Consider the following 18,646-nt stretch of genomic DNA (forward strand, 5'->3'; position numbering starts at 1 on the left):
ACTTAATGGATTGCAGACCCCTAAACTGATAACACAACTAGAACTAGCCGTGGGACGTACTTACGATGCCCTAGACGCCTCGGCACAGCCAAAGAATTAGCTAAGCCTAAACAGAGAAAAGGGAAAGCTAAACTGCCCTGGAGAAGAACCCCAAAGGAATAGATAGCCCCTGAACATATATTGCCGGTGAGACAAGATGAAGCACAAAGCACAGGCAGAGAATAGAGTAAGCAAACGATGGGGCCCAAACTGTCTAGATAGAGCAATATAGGAAAGGATACTGTCTGCAATCACGCAAAAAACCCTAAGCTTGGCCTCCATAGGTGTAATGGCATCCTCTATCTGGGACACTCTTGTCTCCACTTCCATAATGCGTCTGCTCATGGCTTGCATATCCTGCTGAAGACTCCCCACCTCAGTGTACACACACATCCTCTATTATTTTTCCAGTCAGGGATGTTCTGGTTAAGGAGATGGCCTGCATTAACTGCTTGGATGCCTGTTTAAGGGTCAGTTCTTCCTGCTCCCTTCTCTCCTCACCCCCAGAGGGATGGTTTTTACACTGAGCCTGTGATGGATTATTCCTGAGGGACCGTGCACTGTCAGAGGAATCAGTTCTGGCAAACGTTCTTAATTTTTCGCCAGCTCCTGACCCCCTAGGGCGATTCATGATTAACAGTAATGTGGCACAGCAGGATGACTGAAATTATATTCTATGGGGATTTCTCACTCCCAGTCATAAACACAGCAGGGCTATTATGTGGTACTTATGTCCTGAAAATAACTCTAAGGAGATGGGCTGTATAAAATTGTAGAAATTATAACAAGTGCTGAGTTATTACCAGGATTTTATGCAGCCAGAAGGATCCACCGCACCTGTAGAGACAGCAGCAGGTGGGGTCTAGAGACCCCCTAAAGTAATGGCGCCGACGGGTCAAGTGTCTTGTTAATGGGGGAGCGTGGGGCCCAATTTTCCAGAGCACACACCGCGCGTCCTCCTTTGATCCCCAGGATATGTGCTCACAGCCCAAGCAGCGCTTCAGTGATGAGGGCTGGCGCAGCGTCTCTTACTGTCAGAGCGCACACCTTAGAAGATGGCCGCCGCCTCACACAGGCCCCACTGTCCACCCGGGCCTCCTCAGCTCTCAGCCCACTGGAGCCTCACAGCGCCGCCCCGCAGGAGCCCAAAGACGTCCTGGGGGTCCCGGAGCTGGTAAATATGTCTTGTTAGAAAGGGTCTTCAGTGCAGGATAATCGCAGGATTACAGGAGCTCTCCTGGGACGTGTCCTCTCTCCTCAGCTACATAGCCATGCCCCCCAAAGTTAGATTTTTTTACGTTACAATTTATACTGCGTTACTTTTCTACTGTTGTTTCTACTTTTTATAGAGGTATCATAACAGCAGACCAAACAAATAATATAAAGAGAACATCTCAGTTTTTTTTTTAGCAGTAGCAGCATTTTAGTCTCATTATGTGCCTCTTTGAAAAGAAGTGGTCCATGATGCAAAGTAACAAGTTTGGTACTACATCTCACATTTTCCCCTGTACCTGATGACAGTATTGTTCTGCTTAGGCCATAAAAGAAATCTGTCCATAAGTTTTTGCTATGAAATCTGAGAACTCTATGAAGTAGGCGCAGAGAGCCTGAATCCAGTGATGTGTCACTTACTGTGCTGTATTTTGCTGGGTCAATACCAGCAGTGTTTTATCAGCAGGAGATTATAATCCAGCTTGTCCTGTAATGATAATTATCATATAAGAAAAGAGATGGGGGTTGCACAGTAGGTAAAAAAGTACTTGTACTGTATAGTCCAGCCATTATTATAGTAAATAGGCCATTTCAAATGTTGCATGAACCGGTCATCAGCCAGTTCTAAGTACATAAATACCATAAATCATAAGAACATAATTACTGTATCAGAATCATTATCAGTACATGTATGCAACACCAAAATCACCATCAGTACATGTATACACCATACGAACCACGGTACATGAATACATCACCAGAACCATCATAAATGCAGGAATACAACACCAGAGAAGACATTAGTACATAGTACATGAAAACATCACTGGAACTAACAGTACATGAATACATCACCACCAGAACTAACATCAGTACATGAATACATCACAAGAACCATCATTAATGACACAACAGAACCACCATCAGTACATGAATACAGTATCAGAATCATCAATGGTATATGAATACAACACCAGAATCACTATTAGTAAATAAATACAGCACCAGAATCACCATCACTACATGAATACAACAGCAGAGCCATCATCGTACAGGATTACAGCACCAGAATCATTATCAGTATAGGAATATATCACCAGAACCAACTTCAGTACATGAATACATCATGAAGCTTAATACAGTATGTTCTTAATAATGGTAAGGAGGTCCTGGGAGTTGTTATGAGCCATCAACAGACTGCGAACCATGCAGGAATGACACTAATGATTATGTTTTCAGTTTCATAAATAAGCATTATGCAAATTGTGTATTCAGAGAGGAAGAGGACTAGAACTCTAGTTCCACTTATTGGAAGTGGCAATACTAAAAGTCATTATCGACCCTGTAACGAGGCTTGCCACATGACTTAGGATAAAAGCCAAAGCAAAATTTCTATTTGCAGACATTGTGTTTTGGGTTATTGCGATCTCTCCATACTCCATACTGTTTTCCCATTTGCCCAACTCTATAATGTCCTCCCACTTTAGCCACCTCTCCATGTTCTCCTCCCATGTTGCCAGCTTTCCATACTTTCCATTCTACACTCTTACCCCCCCCCCCCCCCCTACTGTCCTCCAGAATCTGCCACATGTCCACATTGTTCACTCCATGACTCTCGCAATCTATGGTGTGACCTCCACCCCTTCTGCACACTGCTCCACCATGCCCTCAAAGCAAAATCCCCATGTCCCCCATCTACAATAAAAGTATCTTTAGCTCAGTTATGGACTGCTCACCTTCCCCATCATCTTCACCGTCTCTGACAGCAGCAGCATGATGACAGCGACAACAGCAGGGTGATGGTCTCATCATGTTCGTAAACGTTGAGGCAGGGAACTGGCTACTGTATCTCTTGTGCCAGCGCTCATGTCTCCAAATATATTCATGTACGAAAAATGCTTATACAGTTTAATGCAGAAAGAGTACCAGCCTTATAATGGTTCTCCGATCTGTCCGTCAATTTAACAACCGGTCCAAAGAACTAGAATACTACCCCATAGGAGAAGCAAAATGCTGCCACCAGGCAGACCTGGGATCACCGCCTGAAGCGAGATGCTAATTTCACTGAAGCTGTCCCTGTGTGGGGTGAAACCTTCATGCTGTCTATTGTGATACACGATCATTCATGCTCTGTACTATGATATACAGTGTGTATAGAAAACCTAGTGAAAGAAAAAGTGATCTCACCGTACTTATCTGTTGCATGCCTGTTTGATCTTGCAGAGTGCCGTATCCCCAAAGCTGCTGACCCGCAGAGAAATCCACAAAAATGTACATTTTTATGTATAGAAAACATACATCTAAAGCTGGGTTCAGACAGCTGTAAATATTGGGCCAGTTACGCTAGCAAATTTCGGATGTGGCTGGCTCAATATGCACGTAATGCCTGCTATTTCATGCACTATTCTCTTATGGAAACTGAAGGGGAACACTATAGGTAAAATAAGTAAATGGGTACAAAAATTAGTAAAAGGGAACCTGTCATTAGGTTTTCCAGTTCTGAACTACTTCCACAACATTATGTTCCACATAATTAGGATCCTAATGAGTCATTTCCTGCACCCCTAAAGCTCAGCATACTTGCAGAAATTACCTTTATACATACAGGTGCTTCTCACAAAATTAGAATACCATCAAAAAGTTAATTTATTTCAGGTCTTCATTACAAAAAGTGAAACTCATATATTATATAGAGTCATTACAAACAGAGTGATCCAATTCAAGTGTTTATTTCTGTTAATGCTGATGATTATGGCACCTGCATAGGCTTCCTAAGCGTTTAAAAAGGTCCCTTAGTCTGTTTCAGTAGGCTCCACAATCATGGGGAAGACTGCTGACTTGACAGATGTCCAGAAGGCAGTCATTGACACACTCCACAAGGAGGGTAAGCCACAAAAGGTCATTGCTAAAGAAGCAGGCTGTCCACAGAGTGCTATATCCAGGTATATTAATGGAAAGTTGAGTGGAAGGAAAAAGTGTGGTAGAAAAGAATGCACAAGCAACCGGGATAACCGCAGCCTTGAAAGGATTGTTAAGAAAAGGCCATTGAAAAATTTGGGGGAGATTCACAAGGAGTGGACTGCTGCAGGAGTCATTGCTTCAAGAGCTATCACACACTGACGTATCCAGGTCATGGGCTACAAGTGTCGCATTCCTTGTGTCAAGACACTTATGACCAATAGCCAATGCCAGAAGAAGAACTGGACTGTTGCTCAGTGGTCCAAGGTGTTGTTTTCAGATGAAAGTAAATTTTGCATTTCATTTGGAAATCAAGGTCCCAGAGTCTGGAGGAAGAGTGGAGAGACAGACAATCCAAGCTGCTTGAGGTCTAGTGTGAAGTTCCCAAAATCAGTGATGGTTTGGGGAGCCATGTCATCTATTGGTATAGGTCCACTGTGTTTTATCAAGACCAAAGTCAGCGCAGTCTTCTACCAGGAAATTTTAGAGCACTTCATGCTTCCCTCTGCCGACAAGATTTTTGGAGATGGAAATGTCATTCTCCAGTAGGACTTGGCCCCTGTCCACACTGCCAAAAGTACCAATACCTGGTTTACACACAACAGTGTCACTATGCTTGATTGACCAGTAAACTCACCTGACCTTAACCCCATAGAGATTCTACAGTGTATTGTCAAGAGGAAAATGAGAGACACCAGACCCAAGAATGGAAATGAGCTGAAGGCTGCTATCAAAGCAACCTGGGCTTCCATAACACCTCAGCAGTGCCACAGGATGATCGCCTCCATGCCACGCCGCATTGATGCAGTAATTTATGCAAAAGGAGCCCAGAACAAGTATTGAGTGCATTTACTGAGCATACATTTCAATAGGCCAACATTTTGGATTTTAAAATCAATTTTCAAGCTGATGTTATAAAGTATTCTAATTTAGTGAGATAATGACTTTTGGGTTTTCATTGGCTGTAAGCCATAATCATCAGCATTAACAGAAATAAACACTTGAAATGGATCACTCTGTTTGTAATGACTCTATGTAATATGAGTTTCACTTTTTGAATTGAAGAACTGAAATAAATGAACTTTTTGATGACATTCTAATTTTGTGAGAAGCACTTTTAGATCTTTATCTATGTTGCTGAGAACAGTTTGATGGGCGGGTATGGATCAAGCTTGGTGCCTTTAGGTAAAGGCACCATGTCATACCTTTTGATCAATGTGATTGTCTTTTAAATCTTAATATAAAATCTATCTGTAGAATTCTTCATATAATTGATCACAATAATTTGTGTTCAAGTCATCTTGTGGGACCAGTAAATAGTGTAATAGTGTAAGAAAAATGTGAAAGTATTTAAAGGCATTAAAAAATAAGTGAAAAAAACAAAATCACCTGATCAAAACATGTCTGATGTTAATAAAAGGCAAAAGCATAAAAAATTTAAATATGTATAATTTGTTTCGCCGAGGCCATGATGACCTCAACTCTGCATCCAATTAAATTGTTTTTATAAAAAAGGCAACACTAAAATTGCTATTTTTGTATGTTGTGCATCCCTTTAAAACTCAGTAAGAAATAATAGAAAAGTTTCATTTCTCATCATTTTACTGACCGCTGCAATGGCAAAACATAAACGGATTATGGCAGAAGTGTGTTCTTATAATTTCACTGCACTTGGATTTTTTTTCCAGTATATTTGTTAAAATGAATGGTTTAATTCAAAGCTACAACTCGTTCTGCAAAACAATATTCCCTCCTATGGCTATGTGAAAAATCAAAAGTTATGGTTGTTAGTAGAAGGGGAGGAAGAAATGAAAGACCCAGAAACAAGAATTGTCTATAACAGATACTATATCAGCACTATTATTATTATTATTGGTTATAAATAATCCAGTGATAGATAATGTATAATTGATTGAGAAAGGTTGAACTTGATGGACCTGTGTCTTTTTCCAACCCATGTATGTATGTAAAATGGATAACATTGGTTTGGTCTGTAGTTTTTTCTACACAGTCCATATAGAAAATCAATTGTCTGCACTTGCACTTTAGGTTAAAGGGAACCTACCTGTCAATTCATGCTGCCCAAACTGCCTGGATGTACGATTGCAGCCAGGTATATTTTTCTCTGAAATGCTCTGATATTTCAGAGAAAGCATGGTTTTAAGATCCAGCTAGGAACAATAAACAGTGAAGAAGCAAGTTTAGCGCTGCCCTCAGCTGTATTCTTCCTGCCTAGCTCCAGATTGACCGGTCTCTCCTGATTTACACACTTAGCAGTGACCTGTCAATCAGCTGGAGTGAGGCCGGACTAGTTTAATCTTTCCCTATGTCCAAGATCTGTAATCTACGTTTTCTCTGCTGTGTTGGAAATTTTCAGAGAAAAAACATACCTAGCGGCAATTGTGCAGCCAAGATCTGATTGTTCATTGTGATGTCTACACACTGACTGAAATATGGCCACCTGAACAAGGCCTTATTGTGCTGTGGCACCTCCATGTCCTATATTATGATACACCATTAGTAATATGCATCATGTCATTAAATGTCTTTTCAGGCCTCAACATTTTGTCCACTTTTATGGTGATGCTAGGAAAATTTGGAGTTACAGCTGCTTTCTCCATGGCATATGTGTACACAGCTGAACTTTACCCTACAGTGATACGAAATATGGGTGTGGGAATTGGTTCTATGTCTTCTCGTGTCGGAAGCGTCATCTCTCCCTACTTTGTTTACCTTGGTAAGATTATTAGAGACATTCTAAATGTAAATGCTTCATGTTGTATAAGCAAGTTCCACCTTTGTTATCTGTTCAAAGCAAGGGCCAACCATGCTCATCCCACCAAGAATATTAGTTGTTGTGCTGTCATGCTTACATATACTACTAAGCAAGTAGAAAATGGTAACATCTGAGGAGGACTTGAACTCTAGTGCCAATTATTGAAAGTAGCAATCCTAAAAGTCAGTGCTGACTCTTTAACCCCTTTCCAACAATGGGCATAATAATACGCTGATGTCGGACACCCTCCCTTTGATGTGGGCTCCGAAGCTAAGCCTACATTTTTTACAGCACCTGTCAGCTGTTTTGAATAGCTGACAGGTGCCTTTAATCACTATCCACCCGTTGCTGTTAACTAGTTAAATGCCACTGTCAAACTGACAGCGGCAAATAACACTCTCTTCCGTCAAGCACGCCTGAAATCCTACCCATCAGTGACCCCTGTGACGTGATCGCGGGTCACCGATGGGTTGGCATGACAACCAGAGGTGGTTGGCGCTCTAATAGCAAGTCCTCAATTCTGCTACATACAGGCGATCTGATCATCGCCTGTATGTAGCACAGGCGATCGGGTTATGGCAGCTTCTAGTCTCCCATGGAGATTATTGAAGCATGCCAAACGTAAAAAAAAATGTTTTAAAAGATATAAAAAAACATAAAAGTTCAAATCACCCCCCTTTTGCCTCATTCAAAATAAAACAATAAAAAAACTCAAACATACACACATTTGGTATCACCACGTTCAGAATCGCCCGATCTATCAATATAAAAAACGAATTAACCCGATCGCTAAGCGGTGTAATGAGAAAAAAGTCAAAACGCCAGAATTACGATTTTTTTTGGTCACCGTAACAGTGCATTAAAATGTAATAACTGGCGATCAAAAGATCGTATCTCCACCAAAATGGTATCATTAAAAACATAGCTCAATCAGGATAGGAAAAAGGTGGTCAGACAATCCGCACTGCGAATCACTAAAAACTTGGATTATTAATACAGTGGTCTTTATTCAACGCGTTTCAGAGTCTCACAGAACTCCTTCCTCAGGAATACCACCTTTGTATTAATAATCCGAGTTTTTAGTGATTTGCAGCGTGGATTATCTGACCACATATTTCCTATCCTGAATCTTCTATGTTGGTCCCTCATGGAACGGTGGTTCTGCAGCAGCGAATCCTCCATTGCCTGTTACAAAACTCTATTTGGTGAGTGTATTACTTGCAGTTGTTATCTACACACCGGATAATGCACTACAGCAATCTTAAAAACATAGCTCGGCATGCAAAAAATAAGCCCTCACCCAACCCGAGATCACGAAAAATCAAGATGCTACGGGTATCGGAAAATGGTGCAATTTTTTTTGTAACAAAGTTTGGAATTTTTTTTCACCACTTAGTTAAAAAAAAGAACCTAGAGATGTTTCTTGTCTCTGAGCTCATAATGGCAGGTCAGTTTTAGCATTTAGTGGACATTGCACTTTTTTTGCAATTTCACCGCACTTGGAATTTTTTTCCCGTTTTCCAGTACACAACATGTTAAAACCAATGGTGTTGTTCAAAAGTACAACTCGTCCCGCAAAAAAACAAGCCCTCACATGGCCATATTAATGGAAAAATAAAAAAAATTATGGATCTTGGATGAACGGGAAGAAAATAAGAAAACTAAAAATGGCCATGGCGTAAAGGAGTTAAAAGAGCAGCCTAGTACAGGCACAAGGCCAGACTTGTAGAACTCATAAAATTTTGTAGCTACTAAGAGCACTGAAAGAATACAGGAAAGTCCTAGTGTATGAGTCCACTGAGCTTGTGAGTCCAGTGTATTTATGACCATAGTGCTCGCCCCACTCTCACTTATAGACTGCTGTGTTTGCTGCGGTTTTATCAGGTATATTTGTCTCTTGTTCATGCTGTTAAAGTTTAGTACATAAAACTAAACATGATGCAACTTCCTGAGGTTTTTGCACCACAAACGCAGGAAAACCTGATCCCTGCGTTTTTTGCTGTATTTTTGCATCACTCATTGCTTTCTACGGGTGAAAAAATGCTGAAGTAGTTTCATGCTGCAGATTTCAAAAACGCAGCAGTGTACCAGTCAGGAAAAAAGCAATGTGTGTGCCCGAGATTTCTGAGATCTCATAGCTTATGATGGTACTGTAAAATGCAGGTGGAAATTTGAATTTAAAAACATAGCAAAAACGCCCAGTGTGAACAAAGCCTTACACACGTGCGGATTTGTATCAGTGTTCTGCCAAAGTAAGTAGTAGCTACAAAGAATAGAGTGTCTCCATCCCAGCCCCCTGGGTTTAGGGTCCAGCCCTGGTTTTAGCTTCATAACACTAATGTAAAATACTGAACAGATCTGCAATATGTTATCCATGCAAAATGCAGCTTCAAGGTTAATGAATAAAGTATGAGCCATAATACGCTGTTTCTTGTTTTGACTAGGTGCCTATAACAGGCTGCTGCCTTACATCCTCATGGGAAGCTTGACAGTAATTATGGGAGTTCTTGTGTTGTTCTTCCCTGAAACTTTTGGAAGACCTCTACCTGAAACTATGGATCAGGCACCTAACGTAAAAGGGTAAAAAAAAAAGAAATTCTTTATAACATGTCAGTCAGAATGTGGACCCAATGACATCCATTCTGTGAAAAGAAATGTTTGATGCACGGTTACATGGTGAAGCCGGATTTATGCCAAGTTCAGTGGCATGTTGGTTGTAGCGTCCAGCTAGATTCCGGTTCTGGTTCCCATTATTGATGCACACTGGACATGTTTCTAGCTGGCCACCGCATGTGCTTGTGTTGCGTACCTGAATTTCAGTGCTCTGTCTTGCTAAGTGACTTTTTAAAGGTGTTTTTCTCAATCCATGTCAGAACATAAAAACCTGTAACATGCCTTTAATGTTAATTAGTAGTTGCGCTTTGTTTAAAGATATACTTTGTCAATTTATTTACAGATATTGGGTGTTCCTTTGTCTTCACTTGCCGTAACTGTTCCTTCTCTGAGTGCTGTTACTTTACACTACCCCCTTATCTCCTCCTGTGTTCAGTACATCAGAAACAGTGCAGTCACCTATCTGTGAAGATCCGCAATTGCATTTTCAGTAATAACTCCTACAAAGAATGGAAGTATACGCCAAGTTCAAATACATCTCAATCCATCTTTGTTCAAAACATCAAAAATAAAATAAAACAATGAAGATACATATGCAAATTAAGGACTACACACCACAGGTAATTTATAGTGCAACAGTGGGATCCTTGAAAAATATCATTATAGCTTTTAAGCAAACTCCTCTAATAGAGACAATATGTATATGACTAATCAATAGTCTATAAAAAATTCCTCCAAAAAATCCCACAAATGTAAAAATCGTTAAGGTATTTACAAAGGATATAAATTATTGCAAAAAATGTATCCAAAAATGTACCAGCAGCACTTTTTTAAAAAGAAAAAATTCTTAATAAAGTACATTGATGCAATACATCTATAATCCAAATGGACTTTAAGTCAATCATAGTAACAATACGCCTGCAAAGTGCAAATAGTGCATAGCAGCCTTAGTAGACATATGGCGATTCAGTCCACTGAACACAGCATGATGTAAAAAAGTAACACCTAGCAACATGTTTCCCCCATAGAAGAAGCTAAATGCGAAACGCGCGTCGGGGCATCAGGACTACTCCCAGGTCAGGTATTATTTGCTAGGTGTTACTTTTTTTTACATCATGCTGTGTTCAGTGGACTGAATCGCCATATGTTTACTAAGGCTGCTATGCACTATTTACACTTTGCAGGCGTATTGTTACTATGATTGACTTAAAGTCCATTTGGATTATAGATATATTGCATCAATGTACTTTATAGGCAGCTGTTCCTCTATGGCATCTACACTAAGTATATCTTAAATAGTTTTGCTCTGCACTATTGCACTTTATTGAGTTAATTTATTAAGAATTTTTTCTTTAAGAAAGTGCTACTGGTACATTTTTGGATACATTTTTTGTAATAATTTATATCCTTTGTAAATACCTTAACGATTTTTACATTTGTGGGATTTTTTGGAGGAATTTTTTATAGACTATTGATTAGTCATATACATATTGTCTCTATTAGAGGAGCTTGCTTAAAAGCTATGATATTTTTCAAGGAACCCACTGTTGCACTATAAATTACCTGTGGTGTGTAGTCCTTAATTTGCATGTGTATCTTCATTGTTTTATTTTATTATTGATGTTTTGAATAAAGATGGATTGAGATGAATTTGAACTTGGCGTATACTTCCATTCTTTGTAGGAGTTATATATAGGAAGTGCCATTGGTAGGCCGTTGAATTTCTCTTTTGGGTATATAATTGCATTTTCAGATTGATAATGCCTCCATTACTCGGTTGCAAGCCGCTGACTACATTTTGTAGTCAGACCCACCCCACAGTACCTCACTCCTCACAGCCAGTACATCATGCCTATCATTCTCCACAATATACAGCCCCATCTGCAGTACATCACTCTTCTCAGCCCCTCCATTTAGAGCCCCATCCTGCAGCACCACCCTGCAGAACATCACTTCTTTTGGCCCGTTTTACATTATGTCTGTCATTCCCCACTATATTCAGCCCCATCTGCAGTACATCGCTCTTCTCATCCCCTCTATTTACAGCCCCATCCTGCAGCGCTTTTCTCCTCCCAGTCTATTTATAAACCACCCTGCAGAACATCACTTCTTTTGGCCCCTGTTTTAACCATATTGCTTCAATAAGCCCCATTCCCAGAATAGATCTCAGTTCAATTCTGCAGTACATCTATGTCTCTCCTATCTGCCTCATCCTGCAATACATTGCTCCTCTCACATACATGAACTTTTGATGCTGATGGGACTCCAGACACTGCTAACAGGCAGAATTAATCAGGAATGCCACGCACAGCAAGAGAGAGAGCATGGATCTTGCTCCTCACTCATATATGCATGATCCCCACAACATTTGAGACAAAACGGGGAACGATGGGAATCGTACATGCGTAATCCAACTAGTTCTGTATCATTGAGCGTGCCGGAGAGGAATCAGTGATCACTCATTAAACATCACTGTCCATAAACTTACATGAGGGATAACGTTAGGTATACTTCACAGTCCAGTTCCGAAAACATCACAGAAAAAGTCAGCCCTACTTATCAACACCATGTCAAAATGAAAAATGCACTACAGGATGCAGAAAACCCCCATTATAAAGCCGGGAACAGCACAGGTGCAAAATACTGATGAAACTGGTGCAGATTTGTTCGACTTCAGCAGAAGTAACAGGAATCAGACATTTGTGTGAGAAACCGTACTTTACCTTAATATACATGAACTGTACAATTCATCAACAGAGGAAAAACGACTTATCCTAAGGCCTGTTTCGCACATCCGTTTTTTCCCTTCAGTCAAAATCCGCCAAATTTTAAAAAAAACGGATCCGCCAAAAAAGGGGCGGATCCGTTTTTTCCCCCATAGACTTACATTATTGGCGGATCTTGACTGACGGTCGTCCGTCTCACCCGTTTTTTTACGAATCCACCAAGATTTTAGCGGCTCCTGGGTGGATGAAACGGACCCTGCAACGTTTTTTTGCTTTGACGGTCCGCTAATTTCAGCATTAACCCATAAATGCCGCTCCGGGAGCCGATAAAATCTCTCTCTCTCTCCTCAACCGTCCCGCGATATCCCTCTCCCGATCGCGCTCCACCTCCCGCGATATCGCGTTCCACCTCCCGCGATATCGCACGCTCCACCTCCCGCTATATCGCGCTCCACCTCCTGCGATATCACACTCCACCTCCCGCAATCTACATGCAATTCGCGACCGCCGCGGTCGCTTTAAATTTGGCCGCATCACTTCTCCCACGGATCCTTCATCCTACGTGCTCCGCTGACATCCATCCGTCACGGATCAGCTGGTTTCAACCTTTGGCGGATTTCAACTGGCCGCCGATGACGGAGGTATGAAACAGGCCTTAGGGTACGTGCACACGCTGCGGATTCCGCTGCGTTTCCGCAGCGGTTTTGGCCGCTGCGGACCTGCAGCAGCTTTAGCTGCGGTGTACAGTACCATTCTAATGAATGGGAAAGAAAAACCACTGTGCCGACGCTGCGGAAAAATCCGTGCGGATTTTCTGCGGTTTTGAATCCGCAGAAAGAATTGCATGTCAATTCTTTCTGCGGAAACCGCTGCGGGTTCCTATCTCCACCATTGTGGAGATAGTGAATCCGCAGGACCAAACCGCAGGCAAAACCGCAGATAATCCGCAGGTCTTTGGACCTGCGGTTTTTGCAAAATCCGTGCGGATTAATCCGCAGCGGAATCCGCAGCGTGTGCACGTACCCTAAGATGGCTGCTCTACTAACAAGTGACAGTTTAAACAAGAGAAGCAGATAAGATATACTACATATTATTATGCATCAACAAATACAACAGCGCCATCTACTGACACTGCAATGTAACTCTTCCAACGTATAATAAGTTTGTAGCTTGTTGCATGTATTTCAATGCCCTTTCTCAACAGCAAAGACTTATTCGACTAGTCCTAACTTCTTTATCAGACTTTGACGCCTTTCAGCAGTTAGTGCCATTGGAAATATATCTGCGGTCGTATCATCAGTTGGACAGTACTCAAGATTCAGAAGAGCTTGTTCTTGATGATCCTTCAGAAAATTAAATTTAACATCAATACGCTTAGTTCTTGAGTTAACTCTTTTCATTTGAGTTAGTGCAAGACGTCTGTTGTTGACCAAGATCTGTCAGTAGTTGTCTCAGCCATATGACTTCTTGACTTGCCTGTGCTTCAGCAACATATTCCGCTTGTGGTGATAACTGCACTACAGTACATTGCTTTCTACTAGCCCAAGTAATGATCCCGTCTGAAAGTAAAAATAAATATCCACTGTTGGATTTCTGTCAGAAGGGTCTCCAGCCTGTCAGCATCAACATATCCAGTCAAATTGCAAGCTTCACTTTCTGGTAACTTGAGTTTAAGATAAGAGGTTCCTTTCAGGTAGTGTATAAGTTTCACACTTCAGTTTTTCCTGTCAGTCCAGATCCGCCAAAATAGCGGAAAATGGATCCGCAGGCGGTCTGACAGGAACGTGTGAGAGCGGATCGGTGGATGTACGGATCCACCGATGGTGAAATGTTAAAGAGACATACCGCGTCAATTCTGGAGCAGCATGACGAAATCGGCGCGGGAGCAGATCGGGCGAATCGCGGCAGATGTCGCGGGAGCAGAACGGGCGAATCGCGGGAGCAGCAGCAGATGTCGCAGGAGCAGCAGCATATCTCGCGGGAGCAGATCGGGCGATGATGCAGGAGGTGATGAGAGAGAGAGAGAGATTTTTCATCCGGCACCCGGAGAGAATTGCGGTTTAAATCAGTGTCTACCGGATCCGTAGGCCAAAAATACGTTGCATGGTCCGTTCTGAAATTTTGGCGGATCCGCAAAGATACGGACGCAACGGACCAACATCAGTCAAAATCCGCCGATAATGAAAGTCAATGGGGAAAAAAACGGATCCGCAAATAAAAATGGCGTATCAGTTTTTTTTCCAATTCGGCGGATCGTGACTGATTGTCAAAAACGGAAGTGTGAAACAGGCCTAATCCTCTTTACGGCATTCTAATCCATCTGAGTTGGCATTGGCATAAGATTCCCACTGCTGCTGCAATATCTGGTCTTGTGACAGTAGGAAGATATAACAATTTTCCTACTGCTTTTCTGTACTGTTCATTACTCGATAGCATATTCTGTTGGCTGTTCATCTCCGTATACAGGACAGGAGAAGTGGTACTGTGCAGTGTATATACTGTATACAGGACAGGAGAAGTGGTACTGTGCAGCGTATATATACAGGACAGGAAGAGTGGTACTTTGCAGTGTATATACTGTATACAGAACAGGAGGAGTGGTACTGTGCAGTGTATATATACAGGACAGGAGGAATGGTACTGTACAGTGTATATATACAGGAGTGGTACTGTGCAGTGTATATATACAGGACAGGAGGAGTGGTACTGTGCAGTGTATATATACAGGACAGGAGGAGTGGTACTGTACAGTGTATATATACATGACAGGAGGAGTGGTACTGTACAGTGTATATATATAGGAGTGGTACTGTGCAGTGTATGTATACAGGACAGGAGGAGTGGTACTGTGCTGTGTGTATATATACAGGACAGGAGGAGTAGTACTGTGCTGTGTATACAGGACAGGAGGAGTGGTACTGTGCAGTGTATATACACAGGACAGGAGTAGTACTATGCTGTGTATATATACAGGACAGGAGGAGTGGTACTGTGCAGTGTATATATACAGGACAGGAGGAGTGGTACTGTGCAGTGTATATATACAGGGCAGGAGGAGTGGTACTATACAGTATATACATACAGGACAGGAGGAGTAGTACTGTGCTGTGTATATATGCAGGGCAGGAGGAGTGATACTGTACAGTATATACATACAGGACAGGAGGAGTAGTACTGTGCTGTGTATATACACAGGACAGGAGGAGTGGTACTGTGCAGTGTATATATACATGACAGGAGAAGTGGTACTGTGCAGTATATATATACAGGACAGGAGGAGTGGTACTGTGCAGTGTATATATACAGGACAGGAGGAGTGGTACTGTGCAGTGTATATATACATGACAGGAGGAGTGGTACTGTGCAGTGTATATATACAGGTCAGGAGAAGTGGTACTGTGCAGTGTATATATACAGGACAGGAGTAGTGGCACTGTGCAGTGTATATATACAGGACAGGAGGAGTGGTACTGTGCAGTGTATATATACAGGACAGGAGGAGTGGTACTGTGCTGTGTATATACAGGACAGGAAGAGTGGTACTGTGCAGTGTATATATACAGGACAGGAGAAGTGGTACTGTGCAGTGTGTGTATATATATATCTATATATACATACACAGGACAGGAGAAGTGGTACTGTGCAGTGTATATATACAGGACAGGAGAAGTGGTACTGTGCAGCGTATATATACAGGACAGGAAGAGTGGTACTTTGCAGTGTATATACTGTATACAGAACAGGAGGAGTGGTACTGTGCAGTGTATATATACAGGACAGGAGGAATGGTACTGTACAGTGTATATATACAGGAGTGGTACTGTGCAGTGTATGTATACAGGACAGGAGGAGTGGTACTGTGCTGTGTATATATACAGGACAGGAGGAGTTGTACTATGCTGTGTATACATGACAGGAGGAGTGGTACTGTGCAGTGTATATATACAGAACATGAGGAGTGGTACTGTGCAGTGTGTATATACACAGGACAGGAGGAGTGGTACTGTGCAGTGTATATATACAGGACAGGAGGAGTGGTACTGTGCTGTGTATATACACAGGACATGAGGAGTGGTACTGTGCAATGTATATATACAGGACAGGAGAAGTGGTACTGTGCAGTATATACAGGACAGGAGGAGTGGTACTGTGCAGTGTATATATAAATGACAGGAGAAGTGGTACTGTGCAGTGTATATATACAGGTCAGGAGAAGTGGTACTGTGCAGTGTACAGTATATATACAGGACAGGAGGAGTAGTACTGTGCTGTGTATATATACAGGACAGGAGGAGTGGTTCTGTACAGTGTAAATATACAGGACAGGAGGAGTGGTACTGTGCAGTGTATATATGCAGGGCAGGAGGAGTGGCACTGTACAGTATATACATACAGGACAGGAGGAGTAGTACTGTGCTGTGTATATACACAGGACAGGAGGAGTGGTACTGTGCAGTGAATATATACAGGACAGGAGAAGTGGTACTGTGCAATATATATACAGGACAGGAGGAGTGGTACTGTGCAGTGTATATATACTGGACAGGAGGAGTGGAACTGTGCAGTGTATATATACATGACAGGAGGAGTGGTACTGTGCAGTGTATATATACAGGTCAGGAGAAGTGGTACTGTGCAGTGTATATATACAGGACAGGAGTAGTGGCACTGTGCAGTGTATATATACAGGACAGGAGGAGTGGTACTGTGCTGTGTATATATACAGGACAGGAGGAGTGGTACTGTGCAGTATATATACAGGACAGGAGGAATGGTACTGTGCAGTGTATATATACACAGGGCAGGAGGAGTGGTACTGTACAGTGTATATATATATACAGGACAGGAGGAGTAGTACTGTGCTGTGTATATATACAGGACAGGAGGAGTGGTACTGTGCTGTGTATATATACAGGACAGGAGGAGTGGTACTGTGCAGTGTATATATACATGACAGGAGGAGTGGTACTGTGCAGTGTATATATACAGGTCAGGAGAAGTGGTACTGTGCAGTGTATATATACAGGACAGGAGTAGTGGCACTGTGCAGTGTATATATACAGGACAGGAGGAGTGGTACTGTGCAGTGTATATATACAGGACAGGAGGAGTGGTACTGTGCTGTGTATATACAGGACAGGAAGAGTGGTACTGTGCAGCGTATATATACAGGACAGGAAGAGTGGTACTTTGCAGTGTATATACTGTATACAGAACAGGAGGAGTGGTACTGTGCAGTGTATATATACAGGACAGGAGGAATGGTACTGTACAGTGTATATATACAGGAGTGGTACTGTGCAGTGTATGTATACAGGACAGGAGGAGTGGTACTGTGCTGTGTATATATACAGGACAGGAGGAGTTGTACTATGCTGTGTATACAGGACAGGAGGAGTGGTACTGTGCAGTGTATATATACAGAACATGAGGAGTGGTACTGTGCAGTGTGTATATACACAGGACAGGAGGAGTGGTACTGTGCAGTGTATATATACAGGACAGGAGGAGTGGTACTGTGCAATGTATATATACAGGACAGGAGAAGTGGTACTGTGCAGTATATACAGGACAGGAGGAGTGGTACTGTGCAGTGTATATATACATGACAGGAGAAGTGGTACTGTGCAGTGTATATATACAGGTCAGGAGAAGTGGTACTGTGCAGTGTACAGTATATATACAGGACAGGAGGAGTAGTACTGTGCTGTGTATATATACAGGACAGGAGGAGTGGTTCTGTACAGTGTAAATATACAGGACAGGAGGAGTGGTACTGTGCAGTGTATATATGCAGGGCAGGAGGAGTGGCACTGTACAGTATATACATACAGGACAGGAGGAGTAGTACTGTGCTGTGTATATACACAGGACAGGAGGAGTGGTACTGTGCAGTGAATATATACAGGACAGGAGAAGTGGTACTGTGCAGTATATATATACAGGACAGGAGGAGTGGTACTGTGCAGTGTATATATACTGGACAGGAGGAGTGGAACTGTGCAGTGTATATATACATGACAGGAGGAGTGGTACTGTGCAGTGTATATATACAGGTCAGGAGAAGTGGTACTGTGCAGTGTATATATACAGGACAGGAGTAGTGGCACTGTGCAGTGTATATATACAGGACAGGAGGAGTGGTACTGTGCTGTGTATATATACAGGACAGGAGGAGTGGTACTGTGCAGTGTATATATACAGGACAGGAGGAATGGTACTGTGCAGTGTATATATACACAGGGCAGGAGGAGTGGTACTGTACAGTGTATATATATATACAGGACAGGAGGAGTAGTACTGTGCTGTGTATATATACAGG

At 42.1% G+C, this 18,646-nt stretch overlaps 1 protein-coding gene across 2 annotated transcripts in view; it reads left to right on the forward strand.

Moving 5' to 3' along the window:
- LOC141085171 (solute carrier family 22 member 4-like) overlaps positions 1-18,646 on the forward strand; it is a 121,412-nt gene that overhangs the window by 90,278 nt on the left and 12,488 nt on the right. For both annotated transcript variants that reach the window (XM_073570412.1, XM_073570497.1), the window contains 2 exons: positions 6,764-6,946; positions 9,430-9,565. In XM_073570412.1, the coding sequence (XP_073426513.1) occupies positions 6,764-6,946; positions 9,430-9,565 (319 nt within the window). The remainder of the gene's footprint in view (positions 1-6,763; positions 6,947-9,429; positions 9,566-18,646) is intronic.

This window comes from Dendrobates tinctorius, unplaced genomic scaffold (genome assembly GCF_039654945.1).
Source record: "Dendrobates tinctorius isolate UK_male_01 unplaced genomic scaffold, ASM3965494v1 ptg000001l, whole genome shotgun sequence".
NCBI classification, from domain to species: domain Eukaryota; kingdom Metazoa; phylum Chordata; class Amphibia; order Anura; family Dendrobatidae; genus Dendrobates; species Dendrobates tinctorius.